The following is an 18,849-nucleotide window of genomic DNA, read 5'->3' on the forward strand; positions in this document are numbered from 1 at the left end:
AGACATTGACAATTCCAATGTTTTTACCTAGAAAAAAGAGCCTTTATCCTATGGTTTCCATCAGATAATTCTGCTTTGGTTTGATGTAGAGGAATAGGTTTTATACTAGGCTATGTTCAAGGGGATGCTGCCCTCTGGGCTACAGAGCCACCTGAATGTTGTTGCACGTGCGATGAATTTGAGAAGTCTTTCTTGGAAAAATACTGGCCTATGGGGATACAAGGATGACACCACAAGGAGGTTTTCAACCCAAAACCATTTCACACCTGACCCAAAACCATTTCACATGAGACAGGGAATCCTGAGAAAGTATTTCAAGAAATATATAACCAGAATGAGATATTAGGATGAATCCAAATCTTATCATGACATTCCTGATATACAAATGATGAGAAAGAAATGAATCAATTTACCAGAATCAAAGTCAGAAGAGTTCATGGTAGTCCTTGATTTCAGTGATGTAATTCAAGAGAAAGCAAAAGCCGGAATGAACGGTGCAAAAAACCAAAACAACAATAACAATACTGATAATCACAATAGGTTATTCGACTCTTCTAATATGAATCACTGTGCATATTATGCTGAGCAACAATGTGCAGGGCAGACAGCATGATAGTAACAACAGTATGATATATACAGCCTTGGTTATACCAGCAATAAGCATAATCTGTGGCACGATAGATAACAAAATCATCAAACCAAGCATAATTAGCATAATCAGACATGTGAAAGGAGTGTGGAAGCGAAAAGAATTGCCTGACCACCTCTGTGCAGGAAAACTTTGATCTCATTATGCCCCAAGAATATGATCACAGAGTGGGGTAAGGGCTGTGATAGTTCAGTTCATTTAATCTATACTAATATATATGTTTTAAGCAAAAATCTCAAAGAGTATTTGCCTAATTTACTTTAGACTTTTACACTGTCTTTAATAAACATTCAGACAGACGAAGGCTGTATATTCTTTTAAACAGCAGTGAACAGGTTTTCTGTTAAAACAAACAACAAGAAAGAAAATGCTGTGGTATGAAAATGTATGGTTTAGTTTTCTTTCTTGCAGCCTGTTTCAACTATGATAGCATGGCATTTAAATAATCGGACAGTTTGCTTCTCCATATATATAACTTTTAATAAATATTGTATACATAGCAATGTGTTGTTTTGTTTTCCTCCCTGAAGTCAGCTTTAACTATGGTAGCAGCTCAGTTTAACAATCAGACAAATTGTTTCTCCCATAAAAATTTAGAAAAGTTCTCCTAGTGTTTTTTCTGACACTTAGTCATCACCTATCGCCAATGACTACGATGTACATACACGTCTATGGAGCAACAGTTCACACAGTGAGGCGACCTCTAAGGTAAATTTTCTTTAGTATATTTCAGTTATCGGATAAATCTAATTTGCCTTTGGATTAAGAAAACAGCATAGCATCCAACAAATGAAAAATTTTGTGTATTCTGAAGTTTTGTATTATATTGTGCACAAAGATAAAAAAAGAAAGAAAAAAGAAAAAAAACTCTTAAAAACACTAAAAACCAAAAACAAAACCAGTTCTTTTTCATTCATATTCTAATATTTTGTTATAAATTTGAGTTCTATACCTTTGAAGTGGACAATTCACAATGAGGAATCAAAATTTGCGTCCTGAAACAATGCCCAGGGATATCCAGTAGCCGGCTGGTGTGGGAGTGCGGTTCAGTCTGGAACCGCGTGACCGCTACCGTCGCAGGTTCGAATCCTGCCTCGGGCATGGATGTGTGTGATGTCCTTAGGTTAGTTAGGTTTAAGTAGTTCTAAGTTCCAGAGGACTGATGATCACAGATGTTAAGTCCCATAGCGCTCAGAGCCATTTGAACCATTTGATATCCAGTACCCCTACATATTTAGCAACTGCAAAGCATTATCAGTATTGCTAGTACACTGTAGTAATGGGTGATGTTAGAGCTTTACTATGATATAAATCATTGTAATTTCAGATTAAGGCTCTGCCGTTAACATGGTTTCCACTGATATATTCAAGAGAGTATGAGAAAATGTAAATGTACCAAGTTTACCCATCAGCACCTCCAAGATTCTTAGAGCCATAGGCACCATATCCTGTAATATAAAGTTACAGGCCTGCCTGTCTATTGAACTGGGAAATGAAAGAATGGAATTCACATTCACATTTGTTGATTGCTTAATGGTGGACTATATATTAGGCATGGAATCCTATAGGAAAGAGATAAACATATGACATTTATTGCAGAAAAATCCACATTCTACATCGTGGTATTGAAGTATCTCTGGAGCTCATAAAAACTGACATTTACTACAGTACATTTCGCCAAGCCATCAAAGTAGACTTTGTCATCAGGGGGAGAGTATATAAAAATAAGCACCAATGTGACTTCATTGTTGTTCCTTATATTACAAAGCACATTATGAATAAAATAACCATGTCTAAATATTTGAACCAATAATCAGCAGTATGATCTAACAAGGACTTTTTAACAATATTCAGGCATTCTTGAAGAAAGACTTGGTATTGTCCTGAGCTATGAAGACAGTCTAGTCATACCACACAAGACTTACTGTCACAATTCTTACTCCATTCCCTGGGTAAAAATACCTGTGGTCACCAAAGAAATTCCAAAATGCTGCATTAACATAATCAAATCATCCAGGAGCCATTATAAACTGAAAGCATCTTAAGCCTAAGATAAAAAAAAACAACAAAAAAACAAAAAAAACTTTATGGCCACCTTGCCATACTACAGAAGTTACACAATAAGTCAGCTATTGTTCTTATATTCATAGACTAAAAGCAACTATTATAAATTATGAAAAGTGGCATACAGAGTGGAAAAAGTAACACCAGCTGTTTAAAAAGGATCAACAATGATTTATTTTAATTACAAGAAACAATAAAATAATACAAAAATTAATATGTTGGCACAGTGCCATAATATAATGTAGCCACATTACTGGACTGAATAAGAGGAATGAACATACCAAACATCAGTTTTATATCATTTAAAAAAATAATAAGGTGTTAACTTCTCTATTCACTGTTTCTCATGCAACACACATGCATCTGAAAAGTGACAATCCTGATAATCGGACACAGAACATTGCTGCTGTCTGCAGGGTAGTTATGATCATCCTGTTCTCAATCCTGTTCTGATAAAAATCTGCTTACTTCCATAAATACGCACATAATTTCATATGGCATTAATTTGAAAACATGAAATGTTCATTGCTGTTTACATACTGATCCCAATCTTTCACAAGTCACTTATGTAACTATTCAAGTCGATTTCATGGCCCCAAAACATTGGCATTCATAAAATCTTCAAGCTGCAAAGAAACTGTCTCAACTTTATCTCATGTTACAAGTATACGATCTTCATATTTCCATCAGTCTCTTTGTATCTGTCAGTACTTCATTTGAGTGTTTTGCTAAAAAGATAAAAGACAACATTGAAAATAAACACAAAACTGTGTATACAACATGAACAACAACAATTATATCTGAGAATGAGAACCTACCTTCTGCTTGAATGACTTGACTACTTCCCAGTAAACAGTCTTTAAGTTCAGACTGCTTACCAATCTTTACTCCATCACACAATATACAGTTTGACAGGCTGGATCTGCAGAAACCACACAGAAACATGTATATGTAACTATAGTTTTTAATAATAATAATCTTGTACAAAATTTTCTTTGTTGTCTTGATGCATAATCACGTCTGAAAGATAACTCAAGCTTTTGACTAACTTCTCTCAAAGTTGGCCAACTCTTAAATACAAAACACCACTAGTCTCAACTATTATATTCATCTCCTTGCAATACTGGCCAACAAAGTCATAAAAATGACAAGCAAACTGAAATGATTAACTGATGTTATAAAAGTGTAAAGCACCGGGGAAAAAAAATTGTATAATGACCTGAAAAGTAGTACACATTTTCATCTTACAAACTATGTAAACACGTGTAAAACTATGTTTCGAAGAATACCAAAGGCAGTAAAAGAAATGACACAAAAATTCTTTCTGAACCATACAAGTAAATCAAAGGTAGTATAATCAGTTGTGAAATCTGAACTTGGTGTCATAGTCAGCATTCCACAAATCTCCAAAATTAAGACAGGTGACAAAGTCCATTGGAAATTCTTCAGAAGTATTGCAATATTTCGAGTTTCTTATAAATGTATCAAAATCAGCTGTTGATGTACTTTACCTAGGCAATGTCGAACACTTTAGTTTGAATCAGGATAACAACAAAGTTCGAACCAAATTTGAGCAGATTACATTACAGTTAATGATGTAGAAAAAGTAGTATCATCCCTTAAAAATAAAAAATTCAGCTGGATTGTGTGAAACACCTATTAGAGTAATTAAAACAGTTCCTAGTGTTATATCAGGAGCCCTATATGAAATACTGTACCAGTAATTTGAAAAAGAATGTTTCCCACATGTTTTAAAGTATGCACTAGTAAAGCCATTGTTCAGTAAAGGCAGAAAGGAAGATGTGTACTGACCAGTATACCTTCTTCCAACATTATCAAAGGTATTCAAAAATGTGTTGCAATCCAGAGACAAAATTTCACAGTGAAATCCAATAAGATCACATTAAATCACTACAGCTTCCAGAAAGGGACAAATACAATATGTGCCATCAACAGACTTGTTGAGAAGATTTGCTTATCTCTGGGCAAATCCTGAAGAATCACACAAATTTTCTGTGAGATTCTGAAAGCTTTTGATCGTATAAACAACTCTCTACTGTTCCACAAATTATACAATGGAAAATCCAGAACAGAATGTAACAAAATTATGAAAATGATAGTTGTTATTCACAATATAGTGAAGATACTAAGTCACAGGTAGGCACAACAATAAGACTATCACAAAATGAGCTTTAAGACAACAAGGCCTTTGTCAAAAATAGATCACACACACACACACACACACACACACACACACACACACACACACACACACAAATGCATCTCACAGACACATGACCGCAGTCTCTGGCAGTTGAAGCCAGACTACGAGCAGCAGCGCATGATGGTATAGGCAACCGGGCGGGGGTAAGGAGAAGACTGGGAAGGGGAAGGAGAAGGAGAAAGAGGTGGAAGACATTAAAGTGCTGCTAGTGGGAGCATGCAGGGACAAGGTGGAGAGACGGTAGGGCGGATGGATGCAGTCAGGAAGTTATACGGATGGCAGAGGAGAGAGGGAGGGGGTGGGGGAGGTAAGAGAAAAGGAGAGAAGTGAAAAGACTGGGTGCATTGGTGAAATAGAGGGCTGTGCAGTGCTGGAATGGGGACAGGGAAGGGGCTAGATGGGTAAGGACAGTGATTAACAAAAATTGAGAGCAGGAGGGTTAGGGGAATGTAGGATATATTGCAGGCAGTGTTCCCAACATAGCAATTGGTGGGAAGGATCCAGATGGCATAGGCTGTGAAGCAGTCATTGAAATGAGTGTCGTGTTGGGAGGCATGCTCAGCAACAGGGTGGTCCATTCGTTTCTTGCCCACAGTTTATCGATGGCCATTCATGCAGTCAGACAGCTTGTTTGTTGCTAGGTCCACATACAATGCAGCTCAGTGGTTACAGCTTACCTTATAAATCACATGACTGGTTTCATGGGCAGCCCTGCCTTTGATGGGGTAGGTGATGTTTGTGACCAGACTGGGGTGGGTGGTGGTGAGAGAATGCATGGGGCAGTTCTTGTATCTGCATGTATTACAGGGATAAGAGCCATGAGCCAAGCCATTGGGAGCAGGGGTTGTGTAGGCTCGGGTGGGTGGCGGAATGCCACTGTGGGAGGGGTGGGAAGGATAGAGGGTAGGACATTTCTCATGTCAGGGCATGACGAGAGGTAGTCTAAACTCCAGTAGAGAATGTATTTCAGTTGCTCCAGTATTAGGTGGTACTGAGGCACAAGGGGAATGCTCCTCAGTGGCTGTATAGTGGGACTTTGGGAGGTGGTGAGTAACTGGAAAGATAAGGTGTGGGAGATCTGATTTTGTACAAGGCTTTACTGAGGCCTTCTAGGACCATAATTATATAGTCTGTAAAGGCCTCAGTAAGACCCTTGATATATTTAAAGAGGAACTGCTCGTCACTGCGGATGCAATGGCCATGGGTGACTAGGCTGTGTGGAAGGGACTTCTTGGTATGGAATGGGTGGCAGCTGTCGAAGTGGAGGTATTGCTGGCGCGCTTCGTTACAGGATCATTTAGTAATCACGAAAGCATTATAGAGATGACAGATAAACTCCAGTGGAAGACTGGAGGAGAGACGCTCAGTAGCTCGGTACGGGATTTTGTTAAAGTTTCGAGAACATACCTTCACCAAAGAGTCAAGCAGTATATTGCTCCCTCCTACGTATTTCTCACAAAGAGACCATGAGGATAAAATCAGAGAGATTAGAGCCCACACAGAAGCATAGCAACAATCCTTCTTTCCACGAACAATACGAGACTGGAATAGAAGGGAGAACCGATAGAGGTACTCAGGGTACCCTCCGCCACACACCGTCAGGTGGCTTGCGGAGTATGGATGTAGATGTAGATGTAGATGTAGATGTAGATGTAGATGCCTTAACTCATGAATGGCCACTGACAAACTGTGGCCGAGAAACGACTTGAACATCCTGTTGCTGAGCATGCTGCCAAACACGACGCTTATTTCATTGACTGCTTCACAGCCTGCACCATCTGGAACCTTCTCACCAACACCAGATTTTCTGAATTGTGCTGGTGGGAAATCTTGCTGCCATATATCCTACATCCCCCTAGCGTTCGTGGTCTCAACCTTCTTTAAACACTGGCCTTACCCATCTAGCCCCTTCCCTGTTCCCATTCCAGCATTACACAAGCCTCTACTCCACCAACGCAACCAGTCTTTTTACTTCTCTATCCCCCCTCCCCTCTCTGCCTACCACCTGTTAACCTTCCGACTGCACCTATCTGCCCTAGCCTCTCTGAACCTTGTCCCTGCACACTCCCATTAGCAGCACTTTACTGTCCCCTACCCCTACCCTTCTATCCCTCCCCCTCCCCACCCCAGCCTCCTCCTTATCCCCACCTGGTTGCCTCTCCCATCACTCACCCCTGCTCGTGGTCTGGCTTCAGCTGACAGAGACTGTGATCAGGTATGTGTGAATTGTGTTTTTTGTCTATTTTTGACACAGGCCTTGTCAGCCGAAAGCTCATTTTGTGACTGTCTTTTTTTTGTGTCTATCTGCAACTCAGTATCTCCAATATAAGGCAAGTAGAAAGATATGGAATAAACAGTAGTGCTTGGAACTGGTTCAAATCTCTATATGTAAAAGGTAATGTCCTAACTGACTGACTGACTGACTGACTGACTGACCAACTCACTCATTCACTCATCATCACCCAAACCCAAACTGCTAAGGATAGAAACTTGAAATCTGGAGAAGATGTGGATCTTACACTGAAGTATTATTTATGAAGCAATTTTTCAAAATTCCATCCCTAAGGGGTTGAAATACAGGATGCTGGCTGCTTGCTGCTGTTGCTTGTATGGCTAACAGCCACACTTCTGTAGCCAAAAGCAGGAGAAAGTATTACTCATATGCAACTCAACTGTTCAAATGAATCTAATGTTAACAGTTGTGACGTCACACTCATTGGAGGCAATTTGTTGTTATGAAGTATTGCATAGGCTTCCTTTAACACATTTTCTGCTGGCAGACACTAGTATGAGCACTGTGTTTTGTTGTTGTATATGGCACATTTCCTTTGCAACTTAAGTTTAATTTTCTTTTTTTTCTTCTCTCATTCATGTTTTATTGGTGCAGTGTTATTCTGCAACAGTGAGATACAATTACATCCTTTGTTAGAGTATTGATTCTTACCAGTCAAATCACAAAAATTTAACTGGAAACTAAAAATGTGAAAAATTCCCAAAATTCTAAAAAATTTCCCTGGCTTATCTCCTGGACAAAAAAAATCCCGAGTTTTTCCCAGATCTTCCTTTTGCCCCGGGTCATATACACCCTGATTACTGAATCTAAATCTACGAAAAAATTTTTGACTTCTCTGTTAGAAATTAAACACACATGTGTCAGTGTTTATGAAAATTCAACCCCTAATGGAGTGAAACAGGGATATACTGATCCACTGAATCAATTATCATCCAGCCCAAACCACTTAAGTACAGAAACTTGAAATTCAGAGAGGGTGCGCATCTTACGCTGTAGGCATCATTTAAGAATGGACTGTCCAAAATTCCACTTCTAACAGGGTGAAATAGGGGATGCAAGACTTTTTAAAAGTATTTCACTATTCGGGGAATTCTGAAGTTAGAATTACGAAAACTGGTATTTGGGTTCTAAGTCAGAAAATAAAAAAAATATGTGTTTCAGCATTTTTGGAAATTCAGCCACTAAGGGGTAAAATAGTGGGTGAAAACTTTTTTGAAAATAAAAAATTGCTAAAGAACTACTAAAGGATTTTTAAGGCTACACTTATAACAACTGGTACTTGACTTCTCAGTTAGAAGTGCAAATACATGTGTTTCAGTGTTTCTGGAAGTTCAACCTCTAAGGGAGTGCAACAGACTATGAAAACTTTTAATAAAATATTTTGTTACATTAAAAAAATATAAAGCTAAATTTATGAAAATTGGTATTTCACTTCTCGATTAGAAATGAAGAAATATTTGTTACAGAATTAAAGTTGCTATGAAAATATCCCCACAAGAATGCAAACAGCATGATTAAGAAAAACCTAGGACTCCAGCTACCAGAATCACTTTTTAGTCAGGAGTACATTCAGAAAAGATCATGCTTATATGGCCTTAATTAGCATGAAAAGTTTAGTAGGAGTTTCAATTTGTGAACAATATAAAAATTCAAATAAATATGAAAAAAAAGAAAAAAAGAAAAAGAAAAACTCAGCAGGCCATACAGTCTAAGTGAGCAAAGCAAACAGATAGAAAGCAAGTAGAAGTTGTAACATAAGGTACAGGAAACTATTTCTCAGAATGGAAAATTATTTCACAAGAAGTACTACAAGATTCCATTTTAGGCCTAATTCTGTTTTTATCTTATATGAATGATTTACCTCTAAATGTAACAACCTATTCAATTTTATTTACAGATGACACACATGTAGTCACTGAAAGTGAGACACAGAACAAATTTCCCAAAGAGTCATTGACATTATAAATAGTTTAAAACATTGGTTTGATGCAAACTGATCACAATAAAACATGGCAGAGAACCAAGTAACACAGATGAAAATCAAACTTATGTAACTTTCAAATTACCCATAAAAATAAGGAACTTAGGGAAGCAGATTCTGTCAAATTCCTGGGGATATTTCTAGAAAAAATGTATCCTGGTCTTCTTGTATAAGCTACTTGGCAAACAACCCAGTCTTACATTCACAATGACAATATTGCCCAAAGCAAGTACATGAACACTAGGAAAGTTGTTTACCAAAGCTATTTTGAATCTCTTTTAAGAGATCGAATTTTAAGATCAGGAGGAATGCAAGTATTGTAAATAGGCTATTACTGCTTCAAAAAACTGTTATTAGAAATATGTGTAATATTATGTCTACAGATACACGCCAACCTCTATTCATGTAGCTAAGCATTTTAACTATTCCATGTATTTACATTTATTAATTGTTTGTCTTTATATATATCAATCCAGAATTATTTATAGGAATCCAGTTTCAGTGTACATAGGACACAGTAGTACAGATAATTTCATGACACTATGTCATAGATTAACTCTCTACTCCCAGACTCCTTAATACATGGCTATGAAAATATATAACAAATTAAAAGTCAAAAACTTTCACAATATACTATTACCTTTACTGAAGATAAAATCTTATGCCATCCTAGTGCAAAAATGTTGTTATTCAGAATATTGATCCCCAACAGAGCATTTTTGATTGTCCACAGCTGTATGAAATAATTCTAAATTTATTTGCTGACTGCAAAGTCCTATAAATCAGCTGTATTAGTGTAGATCTACTAACCAACAGTGACACATGAAAATTTGTGCTGGATGGGGCTCAAACCCAGATTTCTTGCATATTGCGAGGAGTCGCCCTAACCACTTCAGCTATCCGTGCACGCTCACAAAGTGGTTAAGGCAGTCACTCACAATATGTGGGAAATCTGGGTTTGAGACCCAGTCTGGCACAGATTTCCATATTGACTATTGGATAGTACATCTATCTAAGCCAATGTCAAGGAATTCATGGCCAGAAAATAAATTTTTAAGAATAATTATTCAGTCATGGAATTTTTAAATGCTGATAAAGATTTCTATGTAGAGTAATTTAATAAACTTGTAATGATGTTTGTAAATTAAGATGAATTTTAGGTTTTTTTAACACATTGTCTGTGTCTCCGTTACATTATTGATACTGATGAGTCTCCTGAACATTAAATCAATAATTTATGTATGAACTTAATGAGATAGTAAAATTCTGATTCTGGAGTAAAGATAAACACCTCACCATATAGTTAAGACTTTGAGTGGATGAAAGGCACATATAAAAGACCAAAAACATTGCTAAGCTTTTGGGTAATTTTCAGTGCTAATTGTTAATGTAGAAAACACACACACACACACACACACACACACACACACACACACAGACAGAACCAGGGAGGCAGTGAAGGCAAGTGAAGGCCTGGTTTGGCATAGGATGCCTGAGAACTGGGAGAGAGAGGTACAGCAAGTGCATGGGATACAAATGTATGATCAGTAAGTTTGCTGGGCACAGGCAGAGGGAATATCATGAGGTACACAGCAAAGTTATTGGGCGGACTGGGAAAAGGAGATGTAATAGATGAAAAAGGAGACTGCAGAGAGTAAAGTGAGAGTGTAGAGTCAGTGAAGTGAGGCATGCCCACGGAGGTGGAGTTTTTGTGAGACATGGGATAGCAGATATTGAAATCAAGATAACTGTGTGCAAGGATACATTTTAAGGACAATTTACATCTTCACAATTTGTAGAAGCTGTAGACTCGGGAGGGGTAGGATCCCGAGTCCATGGTTTTGATTGTGAGGTAGCCAATGAAGTCAAGCATATTGTGTGCAACAGTGTGTTCTGTCACTGGGTAGTCAATTCTGATATTAACCACAGTCTGCATGTGGCTGTTCATTTGGATGGACATTTGGACGATGGTTATGCTCACGTAAAAGATGTGTAAAAATTCGAACAGAGCTAGTATACAACATAACTGCTTTCATAGGTGACCCTTCTTTTAATAGAGTATGACAGGCATGTGATGGGAATAGAATAAGGTGAGTTAGATGAGTGCATGAAGCATGTTGCAGACCTGTGTCTTCCACAAGGGTGTAACCCATGTGGCAAGAGTTTGCGGACCACAATATTATGTGGGTTGGGTGGATGACAAAACACAACTTTAATCATTTGAGTCCCCCTCAGAAGGTGTTATCCAGAGCACCTATCCACACAGTTTAATTAGTACTATTAAACTATAATGGCTGGAATACACTGTTAAACTACACTATCCCTTTCCTGTGTCTGGACCTTGTGGCACATGAGCATGGCTTTCTCAAAATTGTTGATGCAGAGCTGCTTCTGAAGCTCAGTATGGTTCATAAGTGGTGCACTATCTCAAGGAAAATTCAGAATGCATTTAAATATACCAAAGATATTGTAAAAATTTGGCAATATGAGGGTACTATGCCTGTATGGTAAGAAAATATGAGAAAGAGAAAGCAACCACTATATAGGTGACATATTTAAGTCATCTGTGGTTGTTTGTCATAATTGGTTTTGAACAAAATATTTACCATTAGATGACTGTAGTGTGTTACTGAGATGAATTACTGATCATCTCTTCCACATTTGTGAGTGTCATGGTGGTCATGAAATGTACCAGCTTTTTCCTAGATTTATTTATTTAATTTTTTCATACCCATCTGGCACAAAATATGATACAAAGTCAGTCGTTATTCCAGTATCTCCTTTCAGCAGCTCAATTATGAAATTTTTAAGCCTAAAATATGGAGTGGGGCACCATTTGCACTTTGAACCTTAACAGCATGCTTTTACAATATAATGATGATTTTCAAGGTGAACATCGTTAACGAAAATCACGTACCAAAGTGTGCGCAGGGCTCAATGTAAAGTAGACCCACCATACAGTCTCATGTTAGGATCTAACAATACTGGAAATTCCTGAATGGAGCAATACATAAAATAAGGAAAAAGCAACAACTCATCTACAGCAGATCAATATGTGAAGCACAATAACACACTAACACACTAACACAAAACAGCATTGGCACTAGCTTTTTCTAGCAACCGCACACACCATCACACACACAAAACCACAAAGACACAAAAATGTGCACTCCTGTGGCCACTAATGCTTGCAAGCTAGGGTGAATGCTGTTTTCTGTTATTATACACCTCACATCAATTCACAATAGGTAAGTGGTTGCCTTTCCCTCATCTTAAGGTATATATATTTTAGGTAAGGACACTGGTACACCATCTCATACAGCTATACTCAAAGCATCAAAAGCAGTTCAATGAAAGTGATTAGAGAATGTCATATCACAGACCATAAAGAGTTACATATAATCAACATTTCATCGAACAAATTAAAAAAGAATTCTATTGGCTCTCTTTCAATTCATACCTAAATTATATCAGTTAAGTAACAAACATTACTTTCATATTATGACATAATTACTCTTTTAATTACTAAGCAGATTATAGCTTTTGTTTGAAGGCTGAAGTTTTACCCAACAGTACAAACACAAAATCAAATAGGGGTGATGCAGGAGTAGATTTAATAAAAAAAAAAATAAATAAATAAAAATAAAAAAATTGGAGCACAGATAAGCTACTGTGAACAGCATAATGAATGCATTATTGTAGCCAAGATAGACACAAAGCCCTTGCCTACCACAGTAGTACAAGTTTATATCCCAACTATGAGGGCTGCTATATATATTTCTGGCCTATTGGAAAGTTTGACATTTTTTAGCATAAATGTACTCAGAACTTTTTGACTTACGACAATTTTTTTTCTTTTACAGGGACTTGAAGAAATCAATTTGGCACAAAAATGGAATTAACTCGTGAACATTTTCGTGCGATCATTTTTCACAACTTTCGACGTGGATTATCACGACAAGAGTGCATCGATGAACTTAAATCTTTGTATGGCGACGAAGCACCATCCTATAGCACTGTGAAAAACTGGTACAACGAATTCAATCGTGGCCGACGCTCGCTCAAAGACGAATTCCGTGAAGGTCGTCCAAAAACAGCCGTTGTGCCAGAAAACATCGATGCCGTACGTGAACTGATAATGCAAGACCGTCATGTGACATACCGTGAGATAGAGGCATGCCTAGGCATTTCTCCCACCAGCATACATTCGATATTGCATGAACACCTGGCTGTAAAAAAGGTTTGTTCTCGTTGGATCCTGCACAATTTGACAATCGCTCAAAAGAAAGCTCGTGTGGATCGGTGTAAAGAAATGCTGAAAAAATACGATCGCGGTGCTTCAAAAGACGTTTATAAGATCGTCACAGGTGACGAATCATGGATCTATGCGTATGAGCCCGAAACAAAACAGCAATCGACCGTGTGGGTCTTCCAAGACGAGCCAAATCCAACGAAAGTTGTTCGTGGAAGAAGCACTTCGAAGCAAATGGTCGCCTGTTTCTTCGGCAAAACTGGTCATGTGGCGACTGTTCCGCTTGAGCAACGTAGGACAGTCAATTCTGAGTGGTACACCACCATTTGTTTGCCTGAAGTCTTCGGAGAAATTCGAAAAATGAACAAGAGAAGACGAATCATTGTGCACCATGACAATGTGAGCTGTCACACATCGGCTCAAACCAGCGCCTTTTTGACCGGCCAAAACGTCGAAGTGATGGGTCATCCGCCGTACAGCCCTGACTTGGCACCCAATGACTTCTTTTTATTCCCACACATCAAGAAAAAAATGCGTGGTCAACGATTTTCGTCGCCAGAAGATGCTGTTGCAGCATTCAAAAACCATGTTTTGGAGGTGTCTCAATCGGAGTGGAAAAAGTGCTTCGAAAATTGGTTTGAGCGCATGCAAAAGTGTATAAATCTTGATGGAGAATATTTTGAAAAACAATAAACCATTTTCATTGATAAATATTCTTATTTTCATTATTAGGCCAGAAATATATATAGCAGCCCTCGTAGCACCACAGATGATGAAGAGATTGAAGAAATGTATGAGACAATAACGGAAATTATTCAGATAGTTGAGGGAGAGACCGAAATTCAGTAGTAGGAAAAGGTAGACAAGGAAAAGTAGTAGGTGAATATGGACTGGGGTAAGGAATGAAAGCGGAAGACGCCTGGGAGAATTTTGCACAGAGCATAATTTAATCATAGCTAACACTTGGTTTAAGAATCGTGAAAGAAGGTTGGGTTGGGTTGGGTTGGGTTGTTTGGAGGAAGAGACCAAACAGCGAGGTCATCAGTCTCATCGGGTTAGGGAAGGACGGGGAAGGAAGTCGGTCGTGCCCTTTCAAAGGAACCATCCCAACATTTGCCTGGAGCGATTTAGGGAAATCACGGAAAACCTAAATCAGGATGCCCAGACAGGGGTTTGAACCGTCGTCCTCCCAAATATGAGTCCAGTGCGCTAACCACTGCACCACCTCGCTCGGTAAAAAAGGCTGTATGTGTGGAAGAGCCCTGGAGAAACTGGAAGGTTTCAGACAGATTATATAATGATAAGACAGAGATTTAGGGACCAGGTTTTAAATTGTAAGACATTTCCAGTGACAGATGTGGACTCTGACCACAATTTATTGGTTATGAACTGCAGATTAAAACTGAAGCAACTTCTAAAATGTAGGAATTCAAGGGGATGAGACCTGGATAAACTGAAAGAACCAGAGATTGTAGAGAGTTTGAGAGAGAGCATTAGGAAAGGATTAACAAGTACATTGGGAAGAATTACAGTAGAAGAAGAATGGGTAACTTTGAGAGATGAAATAGTGGAGGCAACAGAGGACCAAGTAGGTAAAAATATGAGGGCTCAAAGAAAACCTTGGGTAACAGATGATATGTTGAATTTAATGGATGAAAGGAGAAAATATAAAAATGCAGTAAATGAAGCACGTAAAAAGGAACACAAACATCTCACAAATGATACTGACAGGAAGTGCAAAATGCTTAAGCGAGAATGGCTAGAGGACAAATGTAGGGATGTAGAGGCATATATCACTAGGGGTAAGATGAATTCTGCCTATAGGAAAATTAAAGAGACTTTTGGAGAAAAGAAAACCACCTGTATGAATATTAAGATCTCAGATGGAAAACCAGTCCTACGCAAAGAAGGAAAAGCAGGAAGATGGAATGAGTATATAGAGGATCTATACAAGGATGATTTACTTGAAAGCAATATTATGGAAATGGAAGAGGATGTAGATGAAGATGAAATGGGAGATATGACAATGCATGAAGAATTTGACAAAGCACGGACAGACCTAAGTACACAAAAAAGGCCCCGGGAGTAAACAACATTCCATTAGGACTATTGATAACCTTGGAAGAGCCATCCATGACAAAACTCTACCATCTGGCAAGCAAAATATACGAGACAGGGGAAATACCCTTAGACTTCAAGAAGAATATAATAATTCCAATCCCAAAGAAAACAGGTGTCAACAGCTATGCAAATTACTGAACAATCAGTTTAATGTGACATGGGTGCAAAATACTAACACAAACTCTTTACAGACAAATGCAAAAACTACTAGAAGCTAACCTTGGGGAAGATCAGTCTTAGAAGATAGATGAAGGAATGGCAAACCTACATTTCCAGCATTTGTAGACCTGGAGAACGCTTTTGACAATGTTAACTGGAATACTCTCTTTCAAATTCTGAGAATGACAGGGGTAAAATACTGGGAGCGAAAGGCTATTTACAATTTTCACAGAAGCCAGTCGAGGGGCATGTAAGGGAAGCAGCTGTTGAGAAGGGAGTGAGACAGGTTTGTAGCCTATCCCCAATGTTATTCACTCTGTATACTGAGCAAGCAGTAAAGGAAACAAAAGAAAAATTTGGAGCAGGAATTAAAATCCACAGAGAAGAAATAAAAACTTTGAGGTTTGCCAATGACATTGTAATTCTGTCAGAGACAGCAAAGGACCTGGAGAACAGCTGAATGGAATTTACAGTGTCTTGAAAGGAGGACATAAGATGAACATAAACAAAAGTAAAACAAGGATAATGGAGTGCAATCGAATTAAATCAGATGATGCTGAGAAAATTAGATTAGGAAATGAGACACTTAATGTAGTAGATCAGTTCTGCTAGTAGGGGAGCAAAATAAATGATGATGGTTGAAGTAGAGAGTATATAAAATGTAGACTGGCTATGGCAAGGGAAGCATTTCTGGAGAAAAGAAATTTGTTAACATCGAGTATTGATTTTAGTGTCAGAAAGTCTTTTCTGAAAGCATTTGTATGGAGCGTAGCCATGTGTAGAAGGGAAACACGGATGATCAATAATTAGACAAGAAGTGAAAAGAAGCTTACGAAATGTGGTGCTACAAAAGAATGCTGATGATTAGATGGGTATATAACGTAACTAATGAGGAGGTGCTGGATAGAATTGGGCCGAAGAGGAATTTGTGGCACAACTTGACTAGAAGAAGGGATTGGTTGGTAGGGAACATTCTGAGGCATCAAGGGATCACCAACTTAGTACTGGAGGGAAGCATGGAGGATAAAAACGATAGAGAAAGGCCGAGAAATGAAAACACAAAGCAGATTCAGAAAGATGTAGGTTGCTGTGGTTACTTGGAGATGAAAAAGCTTGCACAGAGTAGAGTAGCATGGAGAGCTGCATCAAACCATCTCTGGACCAAAGACCACACAACAACATATAGGTAGCCCTGGTTCCACACACAATGTACGAGGGTTCGCTGAAAAGTAATGCCTCCAAATGTTTTGTGAGAAAACTCTTAAAGCTTTTTATATAAACAACATTGATAAAATTCTATATCTTTATTCTTCATGTCTATATATTTATTTCTCAACAATATAGTCACCCTGGTGATAAATACATTTTTCCTGATGAGAGACCGGTTTGTTGACACCATCATTGCAGAATTTTTGACTTTTTTGTCAGAGGGCTCAGTCTCACTTCTGGTTGCAACACTTCATCACTTTCAAAGTGAAGTCATCAAAGGTGTTCTCTAAGTTTTGCAAATAGCTGAAAACTGGATGGCACCACATTGGGTAGTATGAAGGATGATCAGTGGCAGTGAAACTGAGGCACTGGATTGTTGCAGATGTTGCAGTGCTCATGTGTGGTTTGGTATTGTTGTGCTGAAGGGGGTGAGTGCTCCATGTGTGAATGAACTTTTTGAAATCAAAACCCAATTACAGCATGCTGTTTCTCTCGCACAACATATTTATGTTCAACACTGCCATGTTACATGCTACAATTTGGAGCCCTCTAGCAGCAGAAGGTTGTAACTTGGGCCAGTGAGACGGGAAAGTTGACTGAGTAATATACATGACATGTCATACATTAGCGAATGTTGAGAACAGAATAAAAGATTCAGTGGCATTACTTTTCAGCACGCCCTCATAGAACAACTAAGAAAACTTACCCTTCTTCAATTGTGACATTGTTCATTATAATACAGTTAAACAGCTTTGTTTTTGTTTGAACAACACAATTTGAACCAATAATGCAATTTGTTAGTGTTGTTTTCTCTGCTATCTCTGTTGCATCTCCAACTATACACTCTGACCCAATATGATTTGATTTGATGGCGCTGGTAGGACTTAACATCTTTAAGTTTCCATTCAATGAATTCCAAACAGTATTTAGCTGAAATATGGAAAATTACAATTAATATTATATTTTGGGTCAATCAGCTTAAAACTGAAGAACATTTTAGGTGGAATGAACAGGACTGAAAGGACTGTGGCATTCCATTTCAAAACAAAACAAAAAAAGAAAACTTGAAATACAAAATTATACCTTATGATTCAGGAAGCTATATCCGGCTAACGTATTGGCTCGCATGCCAAAGGTTTCTTTGGACATTACAACACTATAACACCTAATGGTGTCTGCGTGATATGGTGGCTGCATGTCTCCACAATGATCTGTGAAAGTTGACATGCTACGAATTTCATTCACTAACTGATCTTCTGCTGAGAACTGGTGGATATCTAGGAAGAGAAGAGATCTAGGAATGTAGAATATATTTTATACGTAGAAAACTTTGATAAATATGATTTCTTTTCTCTTTTTCTTATCAAACTTGAATTAAAAAGAATAAATTATAATAAACCAGAACACAGAGGACAACAATGATGAATTAACCAATGAATTCACATTTCTGAGTTTCACAGTCCAGTACACAGAACACATGACCATTTGCAGCAGAACATACATCACAACCATTGTGTTAAAATAAATAAATAAATAAAAAAGAGCGATACGAAAATTTATGAAAATATGGTTACTGTATTGATCTGGTTTAATTTTAATGGTGCTACTTTTATATTCAATATGGTTTATACTATTATAATTTACAGTATAATCAATTTTACCAAAAGAGTCCAGTACAGCCATAGCTCTATTATTTGTATTACATGCAAAAGTATACAGCACATTCCACAAGTAAAGAGTGTTGTACACATTATGTTACTGGTTGTCAGTTTCAAGTGCAGGAATTGTGGAAATTTCCCACATTATGCCTTGCATATAATTTATCATCCTTAATTCCAAGTAATTTCTAGTCTTCTATGATGACTAGTATTTTCCCTTTCTCATTCTGTCCAGTGAT

The 18,849-nt window shown here is 37.9% G+C and overlaps 1 protein-coding gene across 2 annotated transcripts in view; it reads right to left on the reverse strand.

Moving 5' to 3' along the window:
* Positions 1–2,863: 2,863 nt before the first annotated feature.
* LOC126284529 (translation initiation factor eIF-2B subunit gamma) overlaps positions 2,864–18,849 on the reverse strand; it is a 49,749-nt gene continuing 33,763 nt past the window's right edge. For both annotated transcript variants that reach the window (XM_049983524.1, XM_049983527.1), the window contains exons 7-10: positions 18,036–18,229; positions 17,659–17,882; positions 3,532–3,635; positions 2,864–3,441 (exon numbers count right to left, since the gene is read on the reverse strand). In XM_049983524.1, coding sequence (XP_049839481.1) covers positions 3,389–3,441; positions 3,532–3,635; positions 17,659–17,882; positions 18,036–18,229 — 575 coding nt within the window. In that variant the 3' untranslated portion in view covers positions 2,864–3,388. The remainder of the gene's footprint in view (positions 3,442–3,531; positions 3,636–17,658; positions 17,883–18,035; positions 18,230–18,849) is intronic.

The sequence above is a fragment of the Schistocerca gregaria genome, chromosome 8 (genome assembly GCF_023897955.1).
Source record: "Schistocerca gregaria isolate iqSchGreg1 chromosome 8, iqSchGreg1.2, whole genome shotgun sequence".
Lineage (NCBI taxonomy): Eukaryota > Metazoa > Arthropoda > Insecta > Orthoptera > Acrididae > Schistocerca > Schistocerca gregaria.